General features: G+C 38.7%; 1 protein-coding gene across 3 annotated transcripts in view; it reads left to right on the top strand.

Annotated features, from left to right (window-relative positions):
- Window positions 1–24,099, top strand: part of LOC137501852 (cytochrome P450 4c3-like) — a 70,099-nt gene extending 46,000 nt beyond the window's left edge. For all 3 annotated transcript variants that reach the window (XM_068228959.1, XM_068228960.1, XM_068228958.1), the window contains exons 4-6: window positions 4,569–4,737; window positions 18,698–18,877; window positions 19,531–24,099. In XM_068228959.1, the coding sequence (XP_068085060.1) occupies window positions 4,626–4,737; window positions 18,698–18,877; window positions 19,531–19,694 (456 nt within the window). In that variant the 5' untranslated portion in view covers window positions 4,569–4,625 and the 3' untranslated portion in view covers window positions 19,695–24,099. The remainder of the gene's footprint in view (window positions 1–4,568; window positions 4,738–18,697; window positions 18,878–19,530) is intronic.
- Window positions 24,100–25,106: the final 1,007 nt, after the last annotated feature.

Genomic DNA, 25,106 nt, shown 5'->3' on the forward strand with positions numbered 1-25,106 from the left:
CATTTCTGGTGCTCTGGCTCTTATTGAATAATGTAAATGAAAGGAGTTTGGTTGAATACTTGAAAATGTTGAAATCTTAAACTTTAAGTAGATGAGAAGAAAGTGTCCTTTCTGTCGTTATACTCTGCTGCTAACATCTTCTTCAGCATAACTAGTCCCACAAGGTGATTTAGATTTTCTTCTTCCATATGGGTCTGTCTTGTACTATCTCCTCCACAGATCCATTCAGGCTCATGCCCTCTTGAATGCTGTCTTTACATCGTTCTGTTTCTGGACCAACTTTGCTTTACGGGTGTGAAAGCTGGGTGAACTCAGGATGTCTTATTTATAAGTTAAAAGTAACAGACGTGAAAGTAGCGAGTATGATCGCTGGTACAAACAAGTGTGAACAATGGCAGGAAGGTTCTCGGAATGAGGAAATAAAGGATACGTTGGGAATGAACTCGATGGGTGAAGCTGTACACATATACCAGCTTCGGTGGTGGAATTATGCGAGGCAAATGGAGGAGGATAGGTTACCTAAATGATATAGATTCTATTATGGAGGGTAAGAGAAATAGAGGACGGAACTCGATAGCTGCAGTCGCTTAAGTGCGGCCAGTATCCAGTAATCAGGAGATAGTGGGTTCGAGCCCCACTGTCGGCAGCCCTGATGATGGTTTTCCGTGGTTTCCCATTTTCACACCAGGCAAATGCCAGGGCTGTACCTTAATTAAGGCCACGGCCGCTTCCTTCCAATTCCTAGGCCTTACCTATCCCATCGTTGCCATAAGATCTATCTGTGTCGGTGCGACGTAAAGCAAGTAGCAAAAAAAAAAAAAAAAAAAAGAAGAAGTAGAGGGAGGGCAAGATGGTTAGATTCAGTTTCTAACGATTTAAAGATAAGAGGTATAAAACTAAACAAAGCCACAGAATTAGTTACAAATAGAGGATTGAGATGGTTGTTAGTAAATTCGCAAATGCTTGCAGACTGAGCACTGAAAGGCATAATAGTCTATGTATGTACAGGGGTGATCCAAAAGTCCATTAAATTTGACAAAGCAACACTTCACAGAATATCAGAGATAGAAAGGTGATAAATGAAACGCATGATTGGCAAGACATGGAGTTTTGTTGACATCAAAATAAAGCTTCACTAACAGTGTCTTTTCGTGTAACGACAACATGCCGCGATTACAGGCACATGTGACGCCCTCTCTACTACTATTATTGAAATGTTTTCATTCCTCCCCTGAAGGGGGAGGTGGGCCTCTTAGGCGGTGACTGTCTCTCAGGCGGGGAGATTTGTTACGGTGAAGGAGATGCTCAGAGAAAGTGAGGGGGTTGCGGCCGTGGCCTATACTAGGAACTGTCCTGGCATTCACCTTAGTGCAGGAGATTGGAAAACCACGGAAAACCATTCTCAGGACAGCCGACGGTTAGGGACAGCCATGAGGTCCAGCCCTGTCCCGTCTCCCGAATGCAGAGGCGTAGAGCCGTGGCCACCCCTCCTCTGCTCAGTTGGCGGGTCAGAGTGCAGAGCTGTTGGACCACTGATGAAGGGAATGGTTAAATTCCTGAAACATGTTTGGTTGAATAAATAATTTTCTTTCATTAATAGGTGTATTGACAAGGCTGATTCAAATATAACTATTTTAAATATTTCTGTACTAAATTCAAACTAGTCAATATGGATCAAACAATAATTTTAACCATTATGGTTAAGATTATCAACAGTGGTTGGAGATACAATATGCAACCGAGAACCACAGAGAATTTTGCACAACTTCAGATCAGGAACTGTACCATACAATAAATTTGGAAATCATCATTGTCTCTAGACTTTGTTCAGCTTCATCATATTTCACATTACTGCCATGAACTTTCGTACGAAAATACGGTACCATTTTAACATGTTGTATTAAACGTGTGAATAGAGCCATGTTACTTTGTGTATATTTCTTGAAGTAATATGTAATCCACTGCAAATTCTTCTGTGAAGAACAGGTGCAAATGCTAGTAGTAAATAAAACCACATTCTACATAAAATCTGAACAATATGGAGAGACAGGATTAAGAAAAGGAAGACATAAGCTGGGAAGCAGAAATGAGCTCATCATATCTTGAAAAGAGATGGATGTAGAAAAACAGGGTTTGATGAGCAGAGAGCCTATTTGTTTGTAGACGGCAGTGTATGAATATGTGGGGATTGTCCCTGCCATTTTGTGTTTCTATGTTTGTCCTTGTCACTTCTTTCTGCTGTTCCCTCTTCCTACCTCACCAGCCATTATGCTTGTCCTATCTTGTGTTCCTTCTTGTTCCTATCTATCTATCCCTTCATTTGGCACATGTTTGTTTCTTTCCAATATTATGTGAGCGGATCAAATTTAACCCTCAAAGTGGCGGTCATTTATCCTGTAGTGGCAGCGATATTTTACTCGTGATGCAGACTCTTAGTATAAATTGTGTAAAAAATCGTTGACATAATATACATGCATAAACAGCACACTCTTTTATCATCAAAATGACTAGGAATAAGATGATGATGATACTAAAGCTGTTATTTATCATCCAAAATGTGCAAGACCAAAAATATGTATATTGTATTTGTTTGTATTATTTATTTTTGCAAAAGTTTTGCTATATATAATATGTTTAAATTTAGGTAAATTTAAAAAAATGACATATACAAAAGGAGCACCAGTTCATAGTGAATAGTTGTGTACCGGTATATAGTTTATAATACTGTTCTTAGCTGGTAAAAATATACAACAATTGTATGCTGCCACTTGTACATTTCACTCAGAGTCACTTGGGTGGGTCTTTCTTTTTACCCCACGATTGTCAGGCCTCCAGAAGTGCACTAGTTTATGATAACACCCCTGGTGAATACCACCATTACATCCAGGACACCAGAATGTAGACTTCTTCTTCTTTTCTTGCAAGCACACAACGCACAAGCGATTGTTATTCTGTGGCAATTTTTCGAGACCATGAGAGGGGCCTCCTGCATGACCTGTTGGCCTCACAACTGGAATTTGGAACTGTTCATTTAGCAATCCCCTAATTATACTGACCATGAAGTCTCGTCTTGCTAACGGCTTATCGGTGTTCTTTACGTACAGGATATATGCGTCAAATAATGCCATATCTAGAAGATTTGAAAAAATTTGCTTCCAGTACCTTCTGGTCGGTCTGGAGCAAGTGGCATGGTAAATGCACTTATCTTTATTATCTACACCTCCCATAAAGATATTATACTTATGAATCAGTAGTGGTTTCAACCCTTCATTTCCCTTTCGACTCCTTACAACATTATCCTCAGCGTGACACCCAGCTGTGAGACAATAAACTGGTTTCCATGTTTTCTTCTCTTTATAAGCAACCAGTAGAACTTCACCTTGCCTGAAGTAAACGGTTTGCCTAGGTTCAAGTTTTGTACCTAAAACAATCTGAGAGAGTCCCTTGAAGATTTATTCACTGTTCCTGTGAGGTACGTATCCCTTTCAAGTAGTTTGTTAGCCAAGAGGATTTTTGTATATTAGTTATCAGTGAATAAATGTTACCCTTTTTCTGATAAGTTGGCTCTTTCTAGCAAAGCCATGGATCATTTCCATTGGATAGGAAATCTTTCCCACTATAAAGTTCCACATGCAAAACATATGAGGTCCTACTGTCACACACTTCAAATTTTTTAAATGCCAAACCGAGCATGTCTTTTATTTGGCATGTATTGTATAAACACGCATCGGTTCTTCATGCCTATCATTGATGATCTGCTAATGCCGACTTATCTGATTGGTGAAGTCAAATGCATCTGTCGTGTTCCTTGAAGATTGCATACCTAAACTACAACATCTTGGCATCTACAAGATTCTACGCACTTGTGATGAGGTTTACATTGGACAAACTTGGAGATCAGTATCTATATGCATCAAGAAACATGTCAGATGTATTTGATTTAATCAACTAGATAAGTTATCACCCGACTACAACATCAGTTTGAAGATACCAAAGCACTAGCTTGAGTGAAACATTATGGTTCTAGGATTGTAAGAGAAGCAATAGAAATACGAAAACATCTTTCTAATTTCAATAGAGATGCAACAGAGATCCTTACAACAGCATGGTTACCAGTAAATGCTTCACTTATTAGAGATCAAGTATAGCCCACAGTACAGAGAGCTCATTTTCATGAACAGTACTATTTCGTTCGTCAATTGTCCTAATGAAGATTTACATAGATCAATCAGAATGTCAATGCCTTTTTCCATATTTTGTATAGTTTCTTCCACATGGTGTAGCCCAAAAAAACAAAAAAAAAACTTGAATACAACTTCAGACTGTGAAAGCTTCAGTTATAAAATTAATCTTATTTTATAAAGCTCTAGGATAATGACATTCATTTGACACTTAGGAAGTAGGAGTAAAATTACATTTTAGGGAATCATGATGAAGAAAGATGTTTGTAATAAGGCTTGGGGTTCAGCTGGAAAATACAGCAAACCATTGATTGATCAACATTTACAGTTTTCGCTGTCAGACGAGGAAGAGGATGTCTGTTGTTTTCAGCTGTGTCTTTGTTACAGAGAAAGGTGGTCCAGGAATTGGATGACATCTTCTACAATACAGACAGGCCCTTCACCATGAAGGATCTACATGACATGAGGTACCTCGACTGCTGTATCAAGGAGGCCCTCCGGCTGTACCCCAGTGTTCCTCTGGTGGCTCGGCAACTCAATGAGGATGTCATCCTTGGTATGTAATAACCAATTTCTTTTCCTTCATTCTTGAATTCATTTTGTTATGTTTTACTGTGAGTAAAACCCAGTGTGCTACTGTCTGTGAGACACCTTATGCTATGTGATAGAAAGAAACAAACAGGTGCCAGTCAAGTCATATAGGGAGATCAAATTGAACAAATGATGTAGTAGAAAACACACAATGTCCTGACAGTACGGGAAGAGGGAGAAATGGAAAGAGAACACAAAAGGATGAGGATGATCTTCATAATTTCTTAATTGTTTTTAACTTGAGTTACGATGCTCACATAACCTTTAGCTACACAGTTCTTTCCTGGCTGAAACCTGAGAGGCAACAGAAGTTCCACATACTTACGTTGATTTATTGAACTCACAAGGAAAATCTACCCAAATACATTTCTTAAAAATGCCATTTATTCTTCTCATTCCTTAATTGCAACACAAGGTCTAGCACTTCCCTTGCTATTCCTATCAACCACTCTTCAATCTATATATATAAAGTAAGAGTTTTGTCTGTACATTGCTCAGAATTTCAAAAGGATGGTATTTCTGTATCAGTCGTGCTCATAGTAACAAGGAAATGCACTTTTTACCTTTCTGTAATTTCTGTCTGTTTCTCTGTCTGTCTGTATGTGTGTACACGCATCACAAGAAAATGACTGAAGAGAATTTAATGAAAATCGGTATACAAAGTTGGGGAATAAGTCGCTACAATCTAGGTTATAAATAATTTTATTCACGCTGACTGAAATGGTAGTTTAGGGGAAGGCCTAAAATTTAATTCTCAAATGTTTATGTTATTAGTGATCATATCTTAATGAAAATAGGTATACAAAGTCGGAAATAAGTCGCTATAACATAGGCTATAAATAATTTTACTCACACTGAGTGAAATTGTTGTTTAGGGGAAGGCCTAAAATTTAATGCTTAAATATTTGTTACTAGCAATATACCCGTGCTTCGCTATGGTATTATACTGAAATTTGTAATTGAATGCTTATTGTTGAATGCCGAAATTCGCGATCTGACTCGTTTTCTGCGAGAATCCACCAAAATTCGAGATCTGACTCGTTTTCTAATAGTTTACAGCAAGTTTCCTCCCATTTTTCAATCTTTCTTTCCAGTAATCGGTTTCGTACTTCCCGGGCTAGGTCCAGATATTCTACCCGGTCAGTTGGGTCCCTAAATCTTTGCCATCTTTTCCTATAAGCATTTTAAATATGGATCAAATCCTTCAGGAGATCCGGCGTGGTGTCGTCTTGGATGCCTTGGCGGTACTGAACCCGCGGCCGACTGCATTCTTAGTCATTAGCAGTCCAGGACCCGTTTCCAGCGCGGTCCGCACATTTGACGACGGTCCACAACTTTATTATTATTATTATAGATGTTCTGGACCCCACAGCAAGATGCAAGACCGCTACTTGGCGGTAACTTACATCCGCTGCCATTGTCATTGTTGACAATGTGACCAGCACCATCGTCGCGTGTAGGCAAATGTGCGGGATTTATGGCGATACGAATGACATACGTCCGTGCATTATTGACCTTATTATAGAGGTGAACGGACGGTCAATTTCTTTCCTATCGTTTATTTCAAATTAGTTTAAATTTTTATTTATATGCCAGCAGAATCTACTGTAATCTAAGAACATTCTCCGAAGGAAAAGATGGTTCTTGAAAATGAACCCAGGAAAGGTTAGAAATGATCGGTTTATGATCAGAATAAGTACATCGAAAATCTACAGCCTGTTTCCAGTCATTCGACAGGGTCAGGAATGGAATGAATAAAGCCCTCGTCTAGCGGCGACAATAGGAATTGTTCCGGCTGCCGAAGCCTGTCGCACTTCTCTGGGGCAATGATTAATAAATGACAAATGAAATGAACTGATATTGGACAGTGTTGCTGGAGTGAATGATGACAGGGAAAACCGGAGTATCCGGAGAAAAACCTGTCCCGCCTCCTTTTTGTCCAGCACGAATGTCACATGGAGTGACCGGGATTTAAACCACGTAACCCAGCTGTGAGAGGCCGGCGCGCTGCTTCCTGAGCAACGGAGGCTCCTTGTAAGTACATTGCGAACAGTAAAATCAATTGGTCTCCCCTCCTTTTACACCCCACCGCCGTTAAGTTTATTTACCCCCCCCCCCCCCCAAAAAAAAGAATGAAAAGATGGCGTGCTTCTTTATGTTTAAAGGAGATTCCAAACACCAATGTGGTCACGTCTAATACCTTCAGTTTTGAGATATAAGTATACCCATAAAAATAATTCGCTTTTTTCACTTCCTTTCAAACTCCTCCCCCTCCCCCCTAAGTGAATTTTCCGGCAAAAAATACTTGTTTCTTTAATAGTAAAGGGTCTTCTAAATACCAAATATCACGACTCTAACTTCTTCAGTTTTAGATTTATGTGTCCTCACGAAAGGAATTCAATTAATTTTCACTCCCCCCCCCCCACACACCCCCAAGATGGTTTCCCCCCCAAAACGCGTTTTCCTTTGTTTTAAAAGGAGATCCAAATACCAATTTTCACGTCTGTAACAATTTTAGTTTTTATTAGCTTATGTATTCTCATACAAATAAGTCAATTAATTTTTCTATTCTTTAACCCCCCCCCCCCCATTGGATTTTCCGAGAATACGTGTTTCTTTACTTTTAAAGCAGATTCCAAATATCACATTTCACGTCTGTAACATCTTCATTTTTGAGATATCAGTAGCCTAATTAAAAGAATTCAACACCATTTTCAGTCATTATTAACTACCCCCTCCAACCAAGTGGCATTTCCGAAAACAAAAAGTACATGTTTCTTTATTTTTAAAGGAGATTCTAAGTACAAATTATTACATCTATAAACTTTAGAAGTTTTGATATATGGATATACTCATTTTAAAAATTCACCCCCTTTTCACCCCCTATTAATTGGATATTCCAAAAACCAAAAAATACATGTTTCTTTATTTTTAAAGGAGATCTCAAACGGCAATTTTCAGGTCTGTAATATCTTCATGTTCTGAAATATAAGTAGCCTCATTTAAGGCATTCAACCCCTTTTTCACCCTTTTCCACCCTTCCTATTGGGATTTTCCGAAAACAAAATAATACGTGTTTCCTTATTTTTAAAGGATATGCTAAAGACCAATTTTTACATCTATAAACTTTAAAAGTTTTGAGATATAGATACACTCATTTTAAAAATTCACCCCCCTTTTCACCCCCATTAATTTTTTAATTTTAATTTTAATTTTAATTTTTTATTAGCTTATGTATTCTCATACAAATAAGTCAATTAATTTTTCTATTCTTTAACCCCCCCCCCCCCATTGGATTTTCCGAGAATACGTGTTTCTTTACTTTTAAAGCAGATTCCAAATATCACATTTCACGTCTGTAACATCTTCATTTTTGAGATATCAGTAGCCTAATTAAAAGAATTCAACACCATTTTCAGTCATTATTAACTACCCCCTCCACCCAAGTGGCATTTCCAAAAATAAAAAATACATGTTTCTTTATTTTTAAAGGAGATTCTAAGTACAAATTATTACATCTATAAACTTTAGAAGTTTTGATATATAGATATACTCATTTTAAAAATTCACCCTCTTTTAATTGGATATTCCAAAAACCAAAAAATACGTGTTTCTTTATTTTTAAAGGAGATCTCAAACGGCAATTTTCAGGTCTGTAATATCTTCATGTTCTGAAATATAAGTAGCCTCATTTAAGGCATTCAACCCCTTTTTCACCCTTTTCCACCCTTCCTATTGGGATTTTCTGAAAACAAAATAATACGTGTTTCCTTATTTTTAAAGGATATGCTAAAGACCCATTTTTACATCTAAGTTTTAGATATAGATACACTCATTTTAAAAATTCACCCCCCTTTTCACCCCCATTAATTGGATTTTCCGAAAACAAAAAGATACACATTTCTTTATTTTTAAAGGAGCTCCCAGACACCAATTTTTAGGTCTGTAATATCTTCATTTTCTGAGATATAAGTATCCTCATTAAATTCACTCAAACAATTTTGCACCCCTTTTCACCCTGCCTATTGCGATTTTCGGAAAACAAAAAAAATACGTGTTTCTTTATTTTCAATGAAGATTCTAAATACCAATTTTTACATCTGTAAACTTTCAAAGTTTTGAGATATAGATACACTAATTCTAAAATTCACCCCCCCAGTTCACCCTCCCATTAATTGGATTTTCCAAAAATAAAAAAATACGTGTTTCTTTATTTTTAAAAGAGATCAAAAGTACCAATTTTCAGGTCTGTAATATGTTCAGTTTCTGAGATATAAGTACCGGTATCCTCATTAAAGGCGTTCAACCAATATTTCACCCTTTTTCACCCCTCCCATTGGAATTTTCCGAAAACAAAAAAATACGTGTTTCCTTATTTTTAAAGGAGATTCTAAATACCAATTTTTACATCTGTAAACCTTTAAAGTGTTGAGATATAGATACACTCATTTTAAAATTTCACCCCCTTTTTCACCCCCTTAGAGACGGAATATCCAAAAATCCTCTCTTAGCGAACACCTACATCTTATTATGAATGTATCCTCAAAATTTCATTTCTTTATGTCAAGTAGTTTTGGCTCAGCGATGATGAATCAGTCAGTCAGTCAGGACAAATTACTTGATATATATATAGAGATTAATGGTCGTATCTTAACGAAAATCGATATGCAAAGTCGGGGAATAAGTCGCTATAATCTAGGCCATAAATAATTTTATTCACGCTGAATGAAATGGTAGTTTAGGGGTAGCCCTAAAATTTAATTCCCAAATAATTATGTTATTAGTGGTTGTATCGATAAATACTACATAAGTTATGTAGTATTATATTTCCGATTATTTATGTCTTATACATTGTTACCATACTGGCTATGATCAGAGATATTCATGAATTTGGATTTTTGTTACTAAATCCTTATCAGCGCCGAGTCACGAGAAAATGGGTAAACAGGATTTAATGAAAATCGGTATGTAAAGTCAGAGAATAAGGAACTACAGTCTATGCTATAAATAATTTTATAAGACACCCTAATATCATAGAGTCTAAAGAAAACTAAATGTGAAGAACTACAGTGTAGAAAGCTCATAAAATTGATCAACAATAACTTTACATTGACCACTTTTTGTTGTGATGTACTTTGTCTTCTGTTGCCACTCATCTCCGATAGATATTGTCCGGCTCCATGGCTAAATGGTTAGCGTGCTGGCCTTTGGCCACAGGGGTCCTGGGTTTGATTCCAGGCAGGGTTGGGAATTTTAACCATCATTGGTTAATTTCTCTGGCACAGGGGCTGGGTGTATGTGTCGTCTTCATCATCATTTCATCCTCATCAGGACGCGCGGGTCACCTATGGGGGTCAGGTCAAAAGACCTGCACCTGGCGAGCCGAACATATCCTCGGACACTCGCAGCATTAAAAGCCATACGCCATTTCTTTTCCGATAGATAGGATTACTGCTGCGTACCAAGTACTTTTTAAACATTTGCCTTACGTCGCACCAACACAGTTAGGTCTTATGGTGACAATGGGATAGGAAGCTGCCTTGGCCTTAATTAAGGTACAGCCCCAGCATTTGCCTGGTGTGAAAATGGGAATCCACGGAATAACATCTTCAAGGCTGAAGATAGTGGGGTTCGAATCCACTATCTCCCAGACGCAAGCTCACAGCTGCGCGCCCCTAACCACACGGCCAAATCGCCCAGTTGTACAAGGGCAACAATCTGCCTAAATACTGGCAGGAAGTACCTGGGGAGTTAGGAGACTTTCTTCTTTAGCATGCCATTCGTCTGTTTCATAAATTTTCCGATACTACTGGTACATAACACACTATTCGAGCTATTCAGTCCCTACTCTGAGGCACTGATTGGAATGAGAAGTGTGCATATTTAACGGAATAATGGCAGAGAAGTGTTCACGGCTGTCTGTGGCCTGGTCATTCCAGCTCTGGAACTTTGGACTGTTAGATTGGCACAGTAGTACTGTTCGTTAAAAGTGAGAAAATGTGTAGTTTTCATTTGATCGAGTTTTTTATGTGATAACATTGCTTTTAATCGCTACATTCCTACTGACGTTTTTGTAATGACCTATGTTGACTTCAGTTAGGAAAACCACAAAGTCAGTCTTTCTGAGAATCCCGTAGCGAAGCACGGGTACATCAGCTAGTGTATAATAAATCCTTCGTTGTGGCTGGGTCATGACTTTGGAATTCACTTCCAGCTGCTGTCAGGAAATGTAACTCAATATCAACTCAATATCAAAATTTTAGATTGCATCTAGAGATTACCTGTTGAATACCGCTGATTGTTTCGTGTGATTGGTGACATATGATAGGTTGTGTGATTGTGGTAGGTAGGCTACTACTATTGCCATTTTACTGTACGGTACATCTGAAGAACACTTGTTTCTTTTAATTAATATTAGTTTATTAATTATTATTATTGTAGTGTAAATGTACATAATATTTAGCTTTTAACTCATGTACATTGATCATTTTTAATGGTCATACTTATATTTCCATTTACTTTATTACATATTGTTTTTTTTTTTTTTTTGCTAGGGGTTTTACGTTGCACCGACACAGATAGGTCTTATGGCGACGATGGGATAGGAAAGGCCTAGGAGTTGGAAGGAAGCGGCCGTGGCCTTAATTAAGGTACAGCCCCAGCATTTGCCTGGTGTGAAAATGGGAAACCACGGAAAACCATTTTCAGGGCTGCCGATAGTGGGATTCGAACCTACTATCTCCCGGATGCAAGCTCACAGCCGCGTGCCTCTACGCGCACGGCCAACTCGCCCGGTATTACATATTGTTAGAGGCATGATTTTTTCACATTAACGATAAACGCGACAAGAAATATTTTGAAGCGATTTTGAGATATCTTAACAAATCATATGGTTCTAATTAAGAAATTAGTCATTTTGTTTTTGCTAATTACAGTGAATTACAGGGAAAAGGCCTATTTAAAGCTAAATTTACTTATTTTGCAATAAGTGCAAAAATTCAGCAAAATTCGTGGAAAATAATGATCTTGAAACTGTATTCCAATATCACGTGTGTGAAGGGAAACAGAAGACAGAATAAGATTTTTCATTTCGATAGAAGTATTTCTTCGTATTAATATTGTATAAAATCTCTTAAAAGTATGGCCATATAGGGTGAAAGCTATAGCCATGTAGGGTGAAAGGGTAATTTGTTATGTAATCTTGATTAAGGCTATATTATAGCCTCATCAAGATTATATAAGGAATAACAAATGATTATCAATATTGTTTCTCTTTAATCTTTCACATGAATAATTCACAAATCTCACGATTTAAACTTTATATGATTAATTTTAGGAAATGACTAACGCGAAATTAAAGTGACGGGGTCAGCCCTATTTCACTAAATAACGCAAAAAATTATTTTCTTTTTGCAAAATCCAACAAAAATGAATGCGAAATAATCATGCCCCTACATATTGTGTTCTCTTTATGCATTGCTTATATTTTTCAGTTTATATCTTACTTTTTCATTATGACTTTGTCTCTTTTCTTCTTACCTTAATGCCCTGGATTTCTCTTCTTTTATTTTATTCTATTTTATTTGTTGAACTTTGCTTTCTTTCTTCACTATATTTTCTCCAAATCTTTAATTTTTAGCTTATCTTTGATTTTACAATAGAATAGTACATTTCTTTGATGTATGTATTACCAATATCTGTATTTTACATGGTTAAGTGCAAGAGAGGGCCACGAGCCCTAACTTCACCACTGCTAAAGTCAAATAAATAGATTTCCTACACTGAAAATGAAATAAAAACCTACAACCAGTTTTCCAGTCATTGACCAGGTCAGGAATGGAATGAATGAAGCCCCCATCTTGCGGCGAGGATCAGAATTGTGCCGGCTGCCGAGGCCTGTCACACTCCTCTGGGGCAATGATTAATGACTGACAGATGAAATGAAATGATAGTGGAGAGTGTTGCTGGAATGAAATATGACAGGGAAAACCAGAGTACCCGGACAAAAAGCTGTCCTGCCTCCGCTTTGTCCAGCACAAATCTCACATGGAGTGACCGGAGTTTGAACCACGGAACCCAGCGGTGAGAGGCCGACACGCTGGTGTCTGAGCTACGGAGGCTTTACAAATTTCCTACACTGTCATCTTCAAGTAGACTGCTTCTCCTCATCATCAATCTCAGTTCTTCTCAGGTCCCAAAGAGCTTGTTTCTGCTTCGCAGCTTCATCAGCAAAGTGACCTTCAACACTCATTGAGGAGCCTTCTTGATAGATCTTCAGTTTTGATGGGCAAAGTGTAGGATAAGAGAAAACTTCTTACAAAAAGTTACAAAATTATGTCAATATCCTCCTGGTCAATACTATAATGTTTTACGTCTAATTGAGACGAGACTTTACACAGGCATATACATGTTTCAACCTGGCATTGGGTCATCCTCGGTAAGACATATATATTTAATTAAAAAACATACGACACACAAAATGCACAAAATGAAATGTTAGTTAAAAAGTTTTTTCTTAAAAAGCAGCTCTCGAGCTGGACTTCATCAGAGAACATTTTATAATAGAATAGTACATTTCTTTTATCTGTATTTTATGAACTGGACTCCATCAGAGAACATGGGTGATGCAAGCGGGCCAAATAATACTGAAAATCAGAAGGTTTAACTTCGATAATGCTTATGTATATCAGTCCATATCTGAACATAACAACCAAGCCAACAGTTTACAGATACTAGTTTGAACCACACCAAGGGACAACAGAAAGACCTCCAGCACAAGATTGTTTAAACGATCACCATCTCACAGTTTTTAATTTTTGTCATGCTTTTTAAGAAAAACTGTTTAACTAACATTTCATTTTGTGTGTCGTATGTTTTTTAATTCATTATATATGTCTTACTGAGGATGACCCAATGCCGGGTCGAAACATTTCCATGTCTGTGTAAAGTCTCATCTTAATCAGATGTAAAATATTATTGTATTGACTAGGAGGATATTGACATAATTTTATACAATTTTGTAAGAAGCTCAACCCTCAGTATGGATCTAACATGAGATTTATAGTCTGTAAAAGGATAAGATGAAAGATGGAATAAAATAGGAAAAGGGAAGAAAAAAAAAGGATAAAGTGAGTGTCGAAACCTGCCTTCCTGGTGAGACAGGGAAGCATAAACAAACTTGTCAGGGGTTGAGAAATAATGGATATAGAACTGTTACTGATGAGAAGAGAGCCTATCCATTTGAAGAGAACAGTGTATGAAGGTATGGAGATTATTCTTGTTCTTTTGTGTTTCCTTTCTGTTTCTCCCTCTTCTCACACTGACCTGTCATTGTCTTTCTCTTTTTATGTGCTTCTTTTGATGTTCCTGTCTTTCTTTATATATCTGGAACATTATACGTTTGAGTAGCAATCTGATGGCCAATGGTGAAGCTAGTTGTTAATGAATTGTTAGGCAGGAAGACTTACCTTAAATTTTTGTGTAGAATCACATCTATATGTTGTAAATTTTGGTAGCAAAACTATCAGCCATATAGTCCTTGAACAGTTGATTGATCATTGCTTTCTTCACAAGCTTTATCTCAGTGGCAATTGAGCTAACACACCTGAGACTCTCAGGAGCTATGATGTAATTCAAGTACATATTTTTTGCCCCTTTCATAGTACTCAAACACACTGTCAAGCTGAACAAATGTATAACAAACTAGCTGTCAGCCAAGAATATTGTGTGTACCAAGAAAATCTGAATTTTCTAATTACCTTCGCGTCAAAATATGTTAACGTCTAAATTAAGTGTACACCTCCTATGTTTTATATTGTTGCAAATAAAACAGCGTCTGTTTCTTGACTCTAATTTATTTCAGGATGACCCAATAAATGCACACCATTCAACCATGAATGACCACACTCACTAATTGCAGCCTATTTACGAGTCTCTGTCCCTTTCACTTAGCAGATAGTCTGGCTTGTTGGTATTACCTGAGATAGCTATAATCCTTATTGACAGGCTTGTCTTACCTTCACATCTCCTCCAAGTCCAGTCACCCCACACAGCAGCTGCATGAAGACAGGTTTGAACACAGGGCCACTGGACATGCAACACACAATGACTGTTCCTTGCTTCAACTCCAGAGACAGTCCAGTAATTCACACAGTCAAACACAGTGAACAACTAGACAACAACAATTTGATACAATACTCCACAACGATGACCATTAACACTGTTTCAGTTATGTTCACAATAGCTGCTCCAGTCGCTGACTCTATGATGGCCAGACCACACACGCAGTAATCTAAGGCAATACACCCTATTTTATTCCGTACACAATGATACTCCGACTCCAGAAGGGCACTGATGGCAGCCAGCACTACTACAGAAGTCCTCAGTCCAGCTACTCACTCGACACTGCAATGCAACAACAACAACAACAAGAAGAACAACTCCTTGTTCAGACTCCAGTGAGACACTGCTGACAGCCAACACCGTTCTAGCCCCTCACTTCAATACACCAACTCCAGCAGTCTGACTGTTCATGGCTAGTCTCCTTCTTATAGCTCGGGTGATGTGTACTGGAATATTCACGATGTGGCTAGAGCTGGAACATTGTCCTTGCACCTCCCAAACAAACAACAAAAAGTACCTGGGTTTGAGGGATAGAAGTTAGCAGGTGGGGGCAAATGATAAGTTTTATGATGCTCTGCGAGTGAATTTTGGCAGAGAAGTAAATGTTCACAGTCTACCGGTACCAGCTTAACTGCAGTAATAATAGTTATCTGAGATTTTGATCAAATTTATTTATTTACATTGTTTACGCCCAATTTGGACCACCAAAATCAACCCCATGCAGCAAAATCTTCAAAAAATAAGTTCACTTTTTAACACTTGATAATTTCTTCTTTTCCCTAAACTTCTTCATTCTAGACGATCTTGCAGCCCATTCTTCTGCTGATATAACATACTGATTACGTTTTGATGTTTTAAGTGATAGTTTTGTATATTGTGGTTTCGAATCTTCTCCTCTTCTCTATTTTCAATTTGCTCTATAGTAATTTTTATTCATCCAAATCCATTTGTATTTCTTTAAACCAAGTGTTTTTTTGTATTACTATTACAAAAGAAATTAAAAATCTGTACTGGAGTCTAAAATTTGGCAAACGTTATATGTGTCCAAAATACGCAATCCTCCATTTCCTCATTGTGTCAATAATTGATTCACTTTCCTTGTCAATTACTGAATTGGATAAAAGTCTCCACTGGCCATCAACCTGCTGTTTTTTATTAATAATTGTCCAGAGAATTATTCTATCCACTTTCTGCAGTTTGTCTGTTGTTGCTTGAGTATTCAGTTTGAATAATGTTTCACTTGCATACGTTGCTTCTGGTTTGATGATGGAGTTATAATGGCAAAATTTAGAATTAATTGAAAGAGACTGTTTTTTGTAACTCGGCCATGTAATTTGTTTAGCTCGTCTCAGTTTTAGAGTTATATTATTTATGGATCAATCAACATCATCAATCATTACTGATCTGCATTTAGGGCAGTCGCCCAGGCGGCAGATTCCCTATCTGTTGTTTTCCTAGCCTTTTCCTATATGATTGCAAAGAAATTGGAAATTTATTGAACATCTCCCTTGGTAAGTTATTCCAATCCCTAACTCCCCTTTCTATAAACGAATACCAACTTTATCTTCATATTGTGATCTTTCTTACTTTTAAAGACACCACTCAAACTTATTCGTCTACTGATGTCATTCTACGCCATCTCTCCACTGTCAGCTCGGAACATACCACTTTGTTGAGCAGCTCGTCTCCTTTCTCCCAAGTCTTCCCAGCCCAAACTTCACAACATTTTTGTAACACTACTCTTTTGTCAGAAATCACCCAGAACAAATCGAGCTGCTTTTCTTTGGATTCTTTCCAGTTCTTGAATCAAGTAATCCTGGTGAGGGTCTCATACACTGGAACCATACTCTAGCTGGGGTCTTACCAGAGACTTATATGCCCTCTCCTTTACATGCTTACTACAACCCCTAAATACCCTCATAACCATGTGCAGAGATCTGTACACTTTATTTACAATCATATTTGTGTGTTTACCCCAATGAAGGCCTTTCCTTATATTAATATCTAGGTACTTACAATAATCCCCAAAAGGAACCTTCACCCCATCAATGCAGTAATTAAAACCGAGAGGACTTTTACTATTTGTGAAACTCACAACCTGACTTTTAACCCCGTTTATCATCATACCATTGCCTACTGTCCATTTCATTAGCATTCCAAGTGACAATTTCACCAAGATATTTAAATGTATGTACAACTTTTATTTTCTGAGTACTGGTATCATTTAATATAATATGTGAAGTGTCAACTTTAAAGGATGGCATCATTTTTGTTTTATCAAAAAGATATTTTCAACTCAACCTTCACTGTTAATCTTCCTAGTTCCTCTACTTGAAATTTTGCTTCTTTTATATTATTTGCTAATAGCGCCAGATCACCAGCAAATGCAAGACAATTTAGTCGAATATTTCTTCCAGTCTTAACAGTTAGAGGACATACCTTACTCCATTCACACATAATTTTTTCCAGGACACAATTAAACATCAATGGGGATAATCCACCTCCCTGTCGAAGACCAGTACGAATATCAAATGGTTCAGAGATTTCATTTCTGAATCTAACTCTAGGCTTTGTGTTCCTCAGAGTGACTGCAATAAGGTTAACAAGTTTCCGATGTAGACCAAATTCAGTAAGGATACGTAGTAATGATTCACGAAGGATGGTATCATAAACCTTTTGAAAATCAACAATACTATACCATAAAATTTTCACTAAAGGAAAGAATAATTACACATGTATTACAATTAAATAGAAGTACAGTGTGATTAAACAGTTAAAAATCATTTAGTATTTGACTGCACACTAAGAAGGTAAAGACACTAGATAGAAGTACACAGACACATTGACTGTGTACTTCTGACACAGACTGACGAGTGACGAATGTGCACAGCAAGCGGGTGAATCGTACCCCCGGTTACCCGTCCTCACAACACGTGCTATGAGACTCCACTACTTACTGTGCCACTGTACTAATTGGTTAGTCACAACGAACGACTTTTTTTTTTTTTTGCTAGTGGTTTTACGTCGCACCGACACAGATGGGTCTTATGGCGACGATGGGATAGGAAAGGCCTAGGGGTTGGAAGGAAGCGGCCTTGGCCTTAATAAATGTACAGTCCCAGTATTTGCCTGGTGTGAAAATGGGAAACCACAGAAAACCATCTTCAGGGCTGCCAACAGTGGGATTTAAACCCACCATCTCCCGGATGCAGGCTCACAGCTGCACGCTCCTAACCACGGCCAACTCGTCCAGTCAAACATCATTTTGTAAGTGTTTCCACTAAATACTTCTCATGAAAATTAAAGAAATCAAAGAAAACAATTAGTTGATAAAACAACAGTGTTTGTAAATTTTTAAAAATTCCTGTAATTCATAGTTTAGGTGGCAAAAATGGAATAAAAATGTAATGTTATCTCCACCCCTAATCACCACCACTCTGCAGGATAACTTCCCACTCTTCCATGACTCTGTTGAGAAGCCATAAACTTGTACATCACCACCTGGAAGCCATTTACCATGTGCATTGGCATTTCTTACCATCTAGTGGTCAGTTCGATGAATATGGTCAGGCAGTGTCTTAAACGCCTCCAAGAAACTCTGCAACCAATACTGACAATAATGAAGTTAGTGAGATTCTTTCAGCTGTGTCACTGTATTTCACTTTGTGGTGTGAGAAGTGTGCTCCAGTGATCATAGCTTACCATGTGGACACTGAATTTCTGGTCATGATTCTTGATTGTGCTGAACAATTAGCCTGCTCTCGATACTGGGAATTAATATCACATGTTGTGTGTTCTGTTAGGTAACTACAAGGTCCCTGCCGGTACCACAGCACTCATAGTCATCTACATGCTACACCGCTGTTCTGACACATTTCCTGATCCGGAGAGGTTCATGCCAGAGTGCTTTCTGCCAGATCAATGGCAGGCTCGACATCCGTATGCCTTCATCCCATTTAGTGCAGGACCTCGGAACTGCATTGGTAAGAGAAATGTGCATCTGCATCTGTGTTGTTAAGAGAAAATTCATGTACCAAGAAGGAGTTATCAGAATTGCATGATGTTGGGCAAAGTGGCTCAGACGGTTGAGGCGCTGGCCTTCTGACCCCAACTTGGCAGGTTCGATCTTGGCTCAGTCCGGTGGTAGGTCAAATACGTCAGCCTCATGTTGTTAGATTTACTGGCACACAAAAGAACTCCTGCAGGACTAAATTCTAGCACCTCAGCGTCTCTGAAAACCATAAAAGTAGTTAGTGGGACGTAAAGCAAATAACATTATTGTTAGAATTGCATGATATGGGTGATTGTAACATTGATGTAGGCGAGTGATTAGAATATCAGAGCAAAAGGATAGTTTATTAAAGAAAACTGAATACTTGAATCTTTTGATTCAGTTTGACTCCTTTGACCAAAGGCCACCACACTAACCTTTTAGCCATGCCGCCAGATTTTGTCCCAGTCCAGGTTTCTTCTTCTTCTACTTAACAAAACCAAACCCCATGGCGCAACAGCCCGGAAGGGCCATGGCCTACCAACTGTTAGGTTCTTCATTGTGTCAAAACTAATTTATGATTAAACAAAATTAAGAAAATCCCTGAAGATGCTTATCCGCTATATTTTTCTCATATATTTTCAGGTCAGAAGTTTGCCATGTTGGAGCTGAAGGCAGTTCTATCCACCGTCCTAAGGAGGTTTTATATTGAGGCTGTGGACCGGAGGGAGGACCTCATACTGCTCAGTGAACTGATTCTGCGGCCCAAGGATGGCCTTCGAGTTCGTATATCACCACGACAAGAGTAACACGATCTGAACAAGGATGGCCTTCGAGTTCATATATCACCACGACAAGAGTAACACGATCTGAACAAGGATGCCCTACGAGTTCGTATATCACCACGACAAGAGTAACACGATCTGAACAAGGATGGCCTTCGAGTTTTCATGTTCGTATACAAGAGTAACACGATCTGAACAAGGAAGGCCTTTGAGTTCATATATTGCCACGACAAGAGCAATATGATCTGAACACGGATGGCCTTCATGTTCGTAATCACTATGACAAGTGTAACATGATCTGACTAAGGATGGATCATTGTGTTCGTATATCACCACAACTAGAGAAACATGACCCGACCAAGGGTGGCCTTATCACTACAAGTGTAGCCCACCTGGTGGCCATGATCTTTATGGTGTTATGCAGTTAGTTGGTTCGAATCCTACTGGTGAAAAATATTTTCACCATCAGAATGTTGGAGAGGTGATGTGCATAATTTCTAATCACTAGATCATGTAGTAAAAGCCTGGGTTCAATTCCAGACCTCTCCCCAGTGTTCTTATGGAGTGAGGGCATATGACACTGTTGATCTTGATTCATGTGTCCAATGGGAACACTGAGCCTTGACCAGATTCCCTGGTGTTATTCCACAGGAGGAACTTATGTCCCAAGACTGAAAATGACTCTGGAATGCTGACATTCAGTTCAGTACTGGAATTTGTTTCCAAGTACCTATGGAGGGGCACCACAGGCAGGCTTCAGCTTCACAATCCTCACTGCAAAACCAGGACACAGTTATGGCAATCCACTATACCATCAAAGTGGATGAAGGCCAAAGAAAGCATTCCTGTAGGTTATGACACCAATTGGGAAATCTGGCTATCACTCAACAGACTTCAGAGTGCTGTGGGAAGATGTACGTAGGTGGTTTGAAAAGTTCTCGGAATGTACTAGAATTAAGTATCTTACCTCGGTTGAACTGCTTTTATTTTTCAATATAGTCTCTCTGTAGACTAATGCATTTGGTCCAGCGATGTTCCAGTGCCTTGATCCCATCTCGAAAATGAGATTCCTCCAGGCCTGCAAAATACCTCTCCAATTCGGCTGTCAGTTCTTCCCTTCTAGAAAATCTCTGTCCACCGAGGAAAATTTTCAGCTTAGAGAATAGATGAAAGTCTGATGGTGCCAAATCAGGTGAATAAGGTGGATGTGGCAACAATTCGTACCCCAGTTCATGCAGTTTTGCCATGGCAATAACACTTGTGTGCGGCGGAGTGTTGTCCTGATGAAAGATGACCTTTTTCCTTGCCAAACCAGGCCTTGTTTCGTGTATCTTTTCCTGTAGTTGGTCTAGGACAGGGATGGCGAACCTATGCCACGCGTGTCATTATGTGACACGCGAACACAATTTTGGAGGCACACCAAATGCACGTATTAACGTTTTTATGTACGTCTTGTTTTATAGACTATACTTATCTCGTGCATCGTATAGTCATAGTGTTTGAGGTTTAAGAAATAAGTGCCTATTTCTAGTTTCATTCGGACGGTTATTATGGCAACACTGCAACACTGATAGGTCCAGAAGTCACATGAGATAAATGTCAGATGCGGCCGACCAACAATTCGCTCACCCACATCAGTCATTTAGTGAATTTTTTGCTTGTGCGTGATTACAAGCATTGCGAAATTATTCTTAGTGTGTTACTGTTTATTATTTTGAATTTTGTAAGACAAATAGTTGCCAAAAGATTTTTCCAATTTCGAGATTTGGACAAACTAACGCACTTAATTTCAAAACCTCATATTGCACAAATGAGTGATATTAATGCCAAATTTTTTGAGTGGTTAGATATTGACAGTTTAGAAATGGAGTTGACTGAATTTCAAGAAAGCAGTACATGGGTGAACAAATTCGTACAACTTGGTGAAGCATTGGTGAAAATCGAGTGTGCTGTTGATGGTGCATACTCTCTCCAGAAGCCGGAGAATGTAATACTTGAGCAGTGGAACAGCCTGCCACAAATATTTTCGGTCGTGAAGAAACTTGCTATAGTGCTAGATACTTTGTTTGCATCATCATACGCCTGCGAGCAACTCGTTTCTACAACGAACCTTGTCAATGTAACTAGAATACTAACGTTGTGAAGTCAACAGTTGCAAACCGTCTTGGTTCAGGTGTAAGTGCTTACAGTGTGTTGCCGAAGACAAACAAGTTATGAACCTATCATAAATGATACAGTTACTAAATAATTTTCCAGTTTTGGATAAATACGACCACGAAACCTGCAATCAAATGTATTATTTCACAATATAATATATGTGCATGAGTAATAACATATTACGAAACATAATTTTGTTTTAGAGATGAAAGTCGGTGGTTTTGAGGGTGGGGGCAGGTTGTAGCCATTAAAAAACTAAAATAACAAGTGGCACAGTAGACAGCTGATAATAATAAACCAGACTTAAAATGACACACTAGCTGGAAAAGGTTCGCCATCCCTGGTCTAGGAGGTTTGCATAGTATTGCCCCGTAATTGCTTGGCCAGTAGGAAGATAATCTATCAGCAGAATGCCTTTTGCATCCCAGAAAACTGAGGCCATGACCTTTCCGGCCGAACGCACTGCCTTTGCTTTCTTTGATGGTGGAGAATCAGCATGTTTCCACTGCTTTGACTGCTGTTTTGTCTCTGGGGTATAGTAGTGGACCCATGATTCGTCTGTAGTCACAAACTGGCGCAAAAAATCTCGTTGGTTGCACTGAAAACGGGCCAGACTTTGTTCGGACATTTCCAATCTGGTGCGTTTATTGTCCAATGTCAAGAGCCGCGGCACCCATCTTGCAGATAATATTTTCATACCCAATTCTGCGGTTAAAATATAATATACCCATTCAGAAGACATCCCTACAGCTTCAGCAATCTCCCGCACTTTCAGTCGATGGTCCTCCGTGACCATTTTATGCACTTTTGCAATAAATTCTGGGGTCGTAACACCTTTTGGCCGTCCACTACGCGGATCATCATCCAAGCTCTTCCGACCAAATTTAAACTCGCTGGTCCACTTGGCAACAGTTGAAAATGAAGGAGCAGAGTCCCCCAGTGTGTTCTGAAAGTTGGCATGAATTTCCTTTGCTTTTATACCTTTACAAAGTATTTAATCACTGCTCGAATCTCAGTTTTTTCCATTATCACAAATCACTACGCGGGAACAACAACGAGTCATCACTACCACACTCCTGCAGCTAGAGCACTGGCGCGCCACGTGTTAACTCACAAAGGATGTGTGATTATTGCACGGGAACCTCGTTGCTCTAGCACTGACATCTAGCAGTGATTCGGAGAACTTTTCAAACCGTCGTCGTAGAGTGAAAATATGTAAATGTGGATACCTACAATGTTCAGATCTCTGTAAGAGTAGGGAGGGACAGACAGTGCTTCACCTGCATACCTGCAAACTGTGCCCATACTCTTGCACAATGCAAGGCTGTAATAGTGCTATGAAAGTGGCCCATTTCTGGGCGAAGATCATCTAATCTGAGACATTTTATTTATTTATTTTTCAGTTTTTAATTTGTAATTGTAACATTCCTTTTTAGCATTGTATGTAATTTCTTCTGACTTGAGTAAATAATAATAATTATATCAAAAATTAAGTTCCCGGAAGGAAACCAAAATTTAATTTCATTGATTGCATATGTTGAAAACATTAAAACTCTTTAGGCCTTTTCATTACTGAAATTACCAGCGTTTTGCTCCAGTGTAGCAGTGGGCTCATCAGTTGGAATGCTGTACCTTTCCAAGACGCTGGCGACTAGTGCGCCTTTGAGACACCACTGCAAGTCTCTTATGTAGGTCAATCAGTGACAGTGCACTAGGGGTAGCATGTGCCTCCAATTGTATAAACTCCTACCTTTGCCCAACGGCTTGTACTGGTGTGTCTCAACGGTGCACTGGCCGCCAGCATCTCTGAAAGGTGTAGCAATCCAACTGATGAAAAAACCCAAACCCCATCGTACTACAGCCCTTGAAGGGCCTTGGCCTACCAAGCAACCGCTGCACAGCCCGAAGGCCTGCAGATTACGAGGTGTCGTGTGGTCAGCACGACGAATCCTCTCGGCCGTTATTTTTTGCTTCCTAGGCCAGGGCCGCTATCTCACCGTCAGATAGCTCCTCAATTCTAATCACGTAGGCTGAGTGGACCTCGAACCAGCCCTCAGGTCCAGGTAAACATCCCTGACCTGGCCGGGAATCGAACCCAGGGCCTCCGGGTAAGAGGCAGGCATGCTACCCCTACACCACGGGGCCGGTTCCAACTGATGAGCCCACTGCTAATTTCACAATTGAAAAGGCCTGAAGGTTACAAGTAATGAGCTTTAACAGCTCCATTATAACATTCATACTGACTTGAAATAAAGTTGAAAATATTTAAGAATACACTCAAATATTCTATTTAAGGGTTCACCTGAACAATACATGTTGTTACCTCAAACTAGTATGTATTTCATTCCCTAGGGGACATCATCAGTTAGAGTAATATACATACATCAGGTTCAAAAAATGAAATTTATAAAAATGTTGAGACAGAACCTAAGAATCATGAGATAAAAATATAACATTTAAAACTGGATTATGAATTGTGAACGTTAAAATAGGAGTTCTAAGTCCTCTTATAGTTGAACTATGTTAGTTTATAATTTAAAATAATCATTATTGGTGAATACATAAAAATTCTTGATTCAGGACTTGAAGTCTGTTGATTACAAAGTCCAAATATCCAATATTCGGGAGATAGTGGATTCGAACCCCACCGTCGGCAGCCCTGAAGAAGGTTTTCCATGGTTTCCCATCTTCACACCAGGCAAATGATGGGGCTGTACCTTAACTGAGGCTATGGGCGCTTCCTTCCCATTCCTAGGCCTTTCCTGTCCCATCATCGCCATAAGACCTATCTGTGTCGGTACGACTTAAAACAGCTAGGAAAAAAATGTACATAAAGTTACTATATCACATTGCCGGCGCCGTGGTGTAGGGGTAGCGTACCTGCCTCTCACCCAGAGGACCTGGGTTTGATTCCCGGCCAGGTCAGGGATTTTTACCTGGACCTGAGGGCTGGTGTCTCAAGTACTATTACAATATTATAAGTCCACCTGTTCAATACAATACAATACAATACAATATGATCCACTATTTCATATGGTCAAATATTTTTTATACATAATACCGTACATAAAAGTCAAAGGTACATGTTTCACCCTCCTTACGGGCATCATCAGCCTATATCAATCTTAAAAATAATACATATACTTATAAATTATAGGTAAAAATGTTGAAAAATGGTTTCGTAAAACATTATACAATAACATCTAAAACAACGATAATGCACCAAAGTATGTTAAAAGAGAGTGAAATTAACAGTTTTGAAGATTAAAACGTGATTAA

This window comes from Anabrus simplex, chromosome 8 (assembly GCF_040414725.1).
Source record: "Anabrus simplex isolate iqAnaSimp1 chromosome 8, ASM4041472v1, whole genome shotgun sequence".
NCBI classification, from domain to species: Eukaryota; Metazoa; Arthropoda; class Insecta; order Orthoptera; family Tettigoniidae; genus Anabrus; species Anabrus simplex.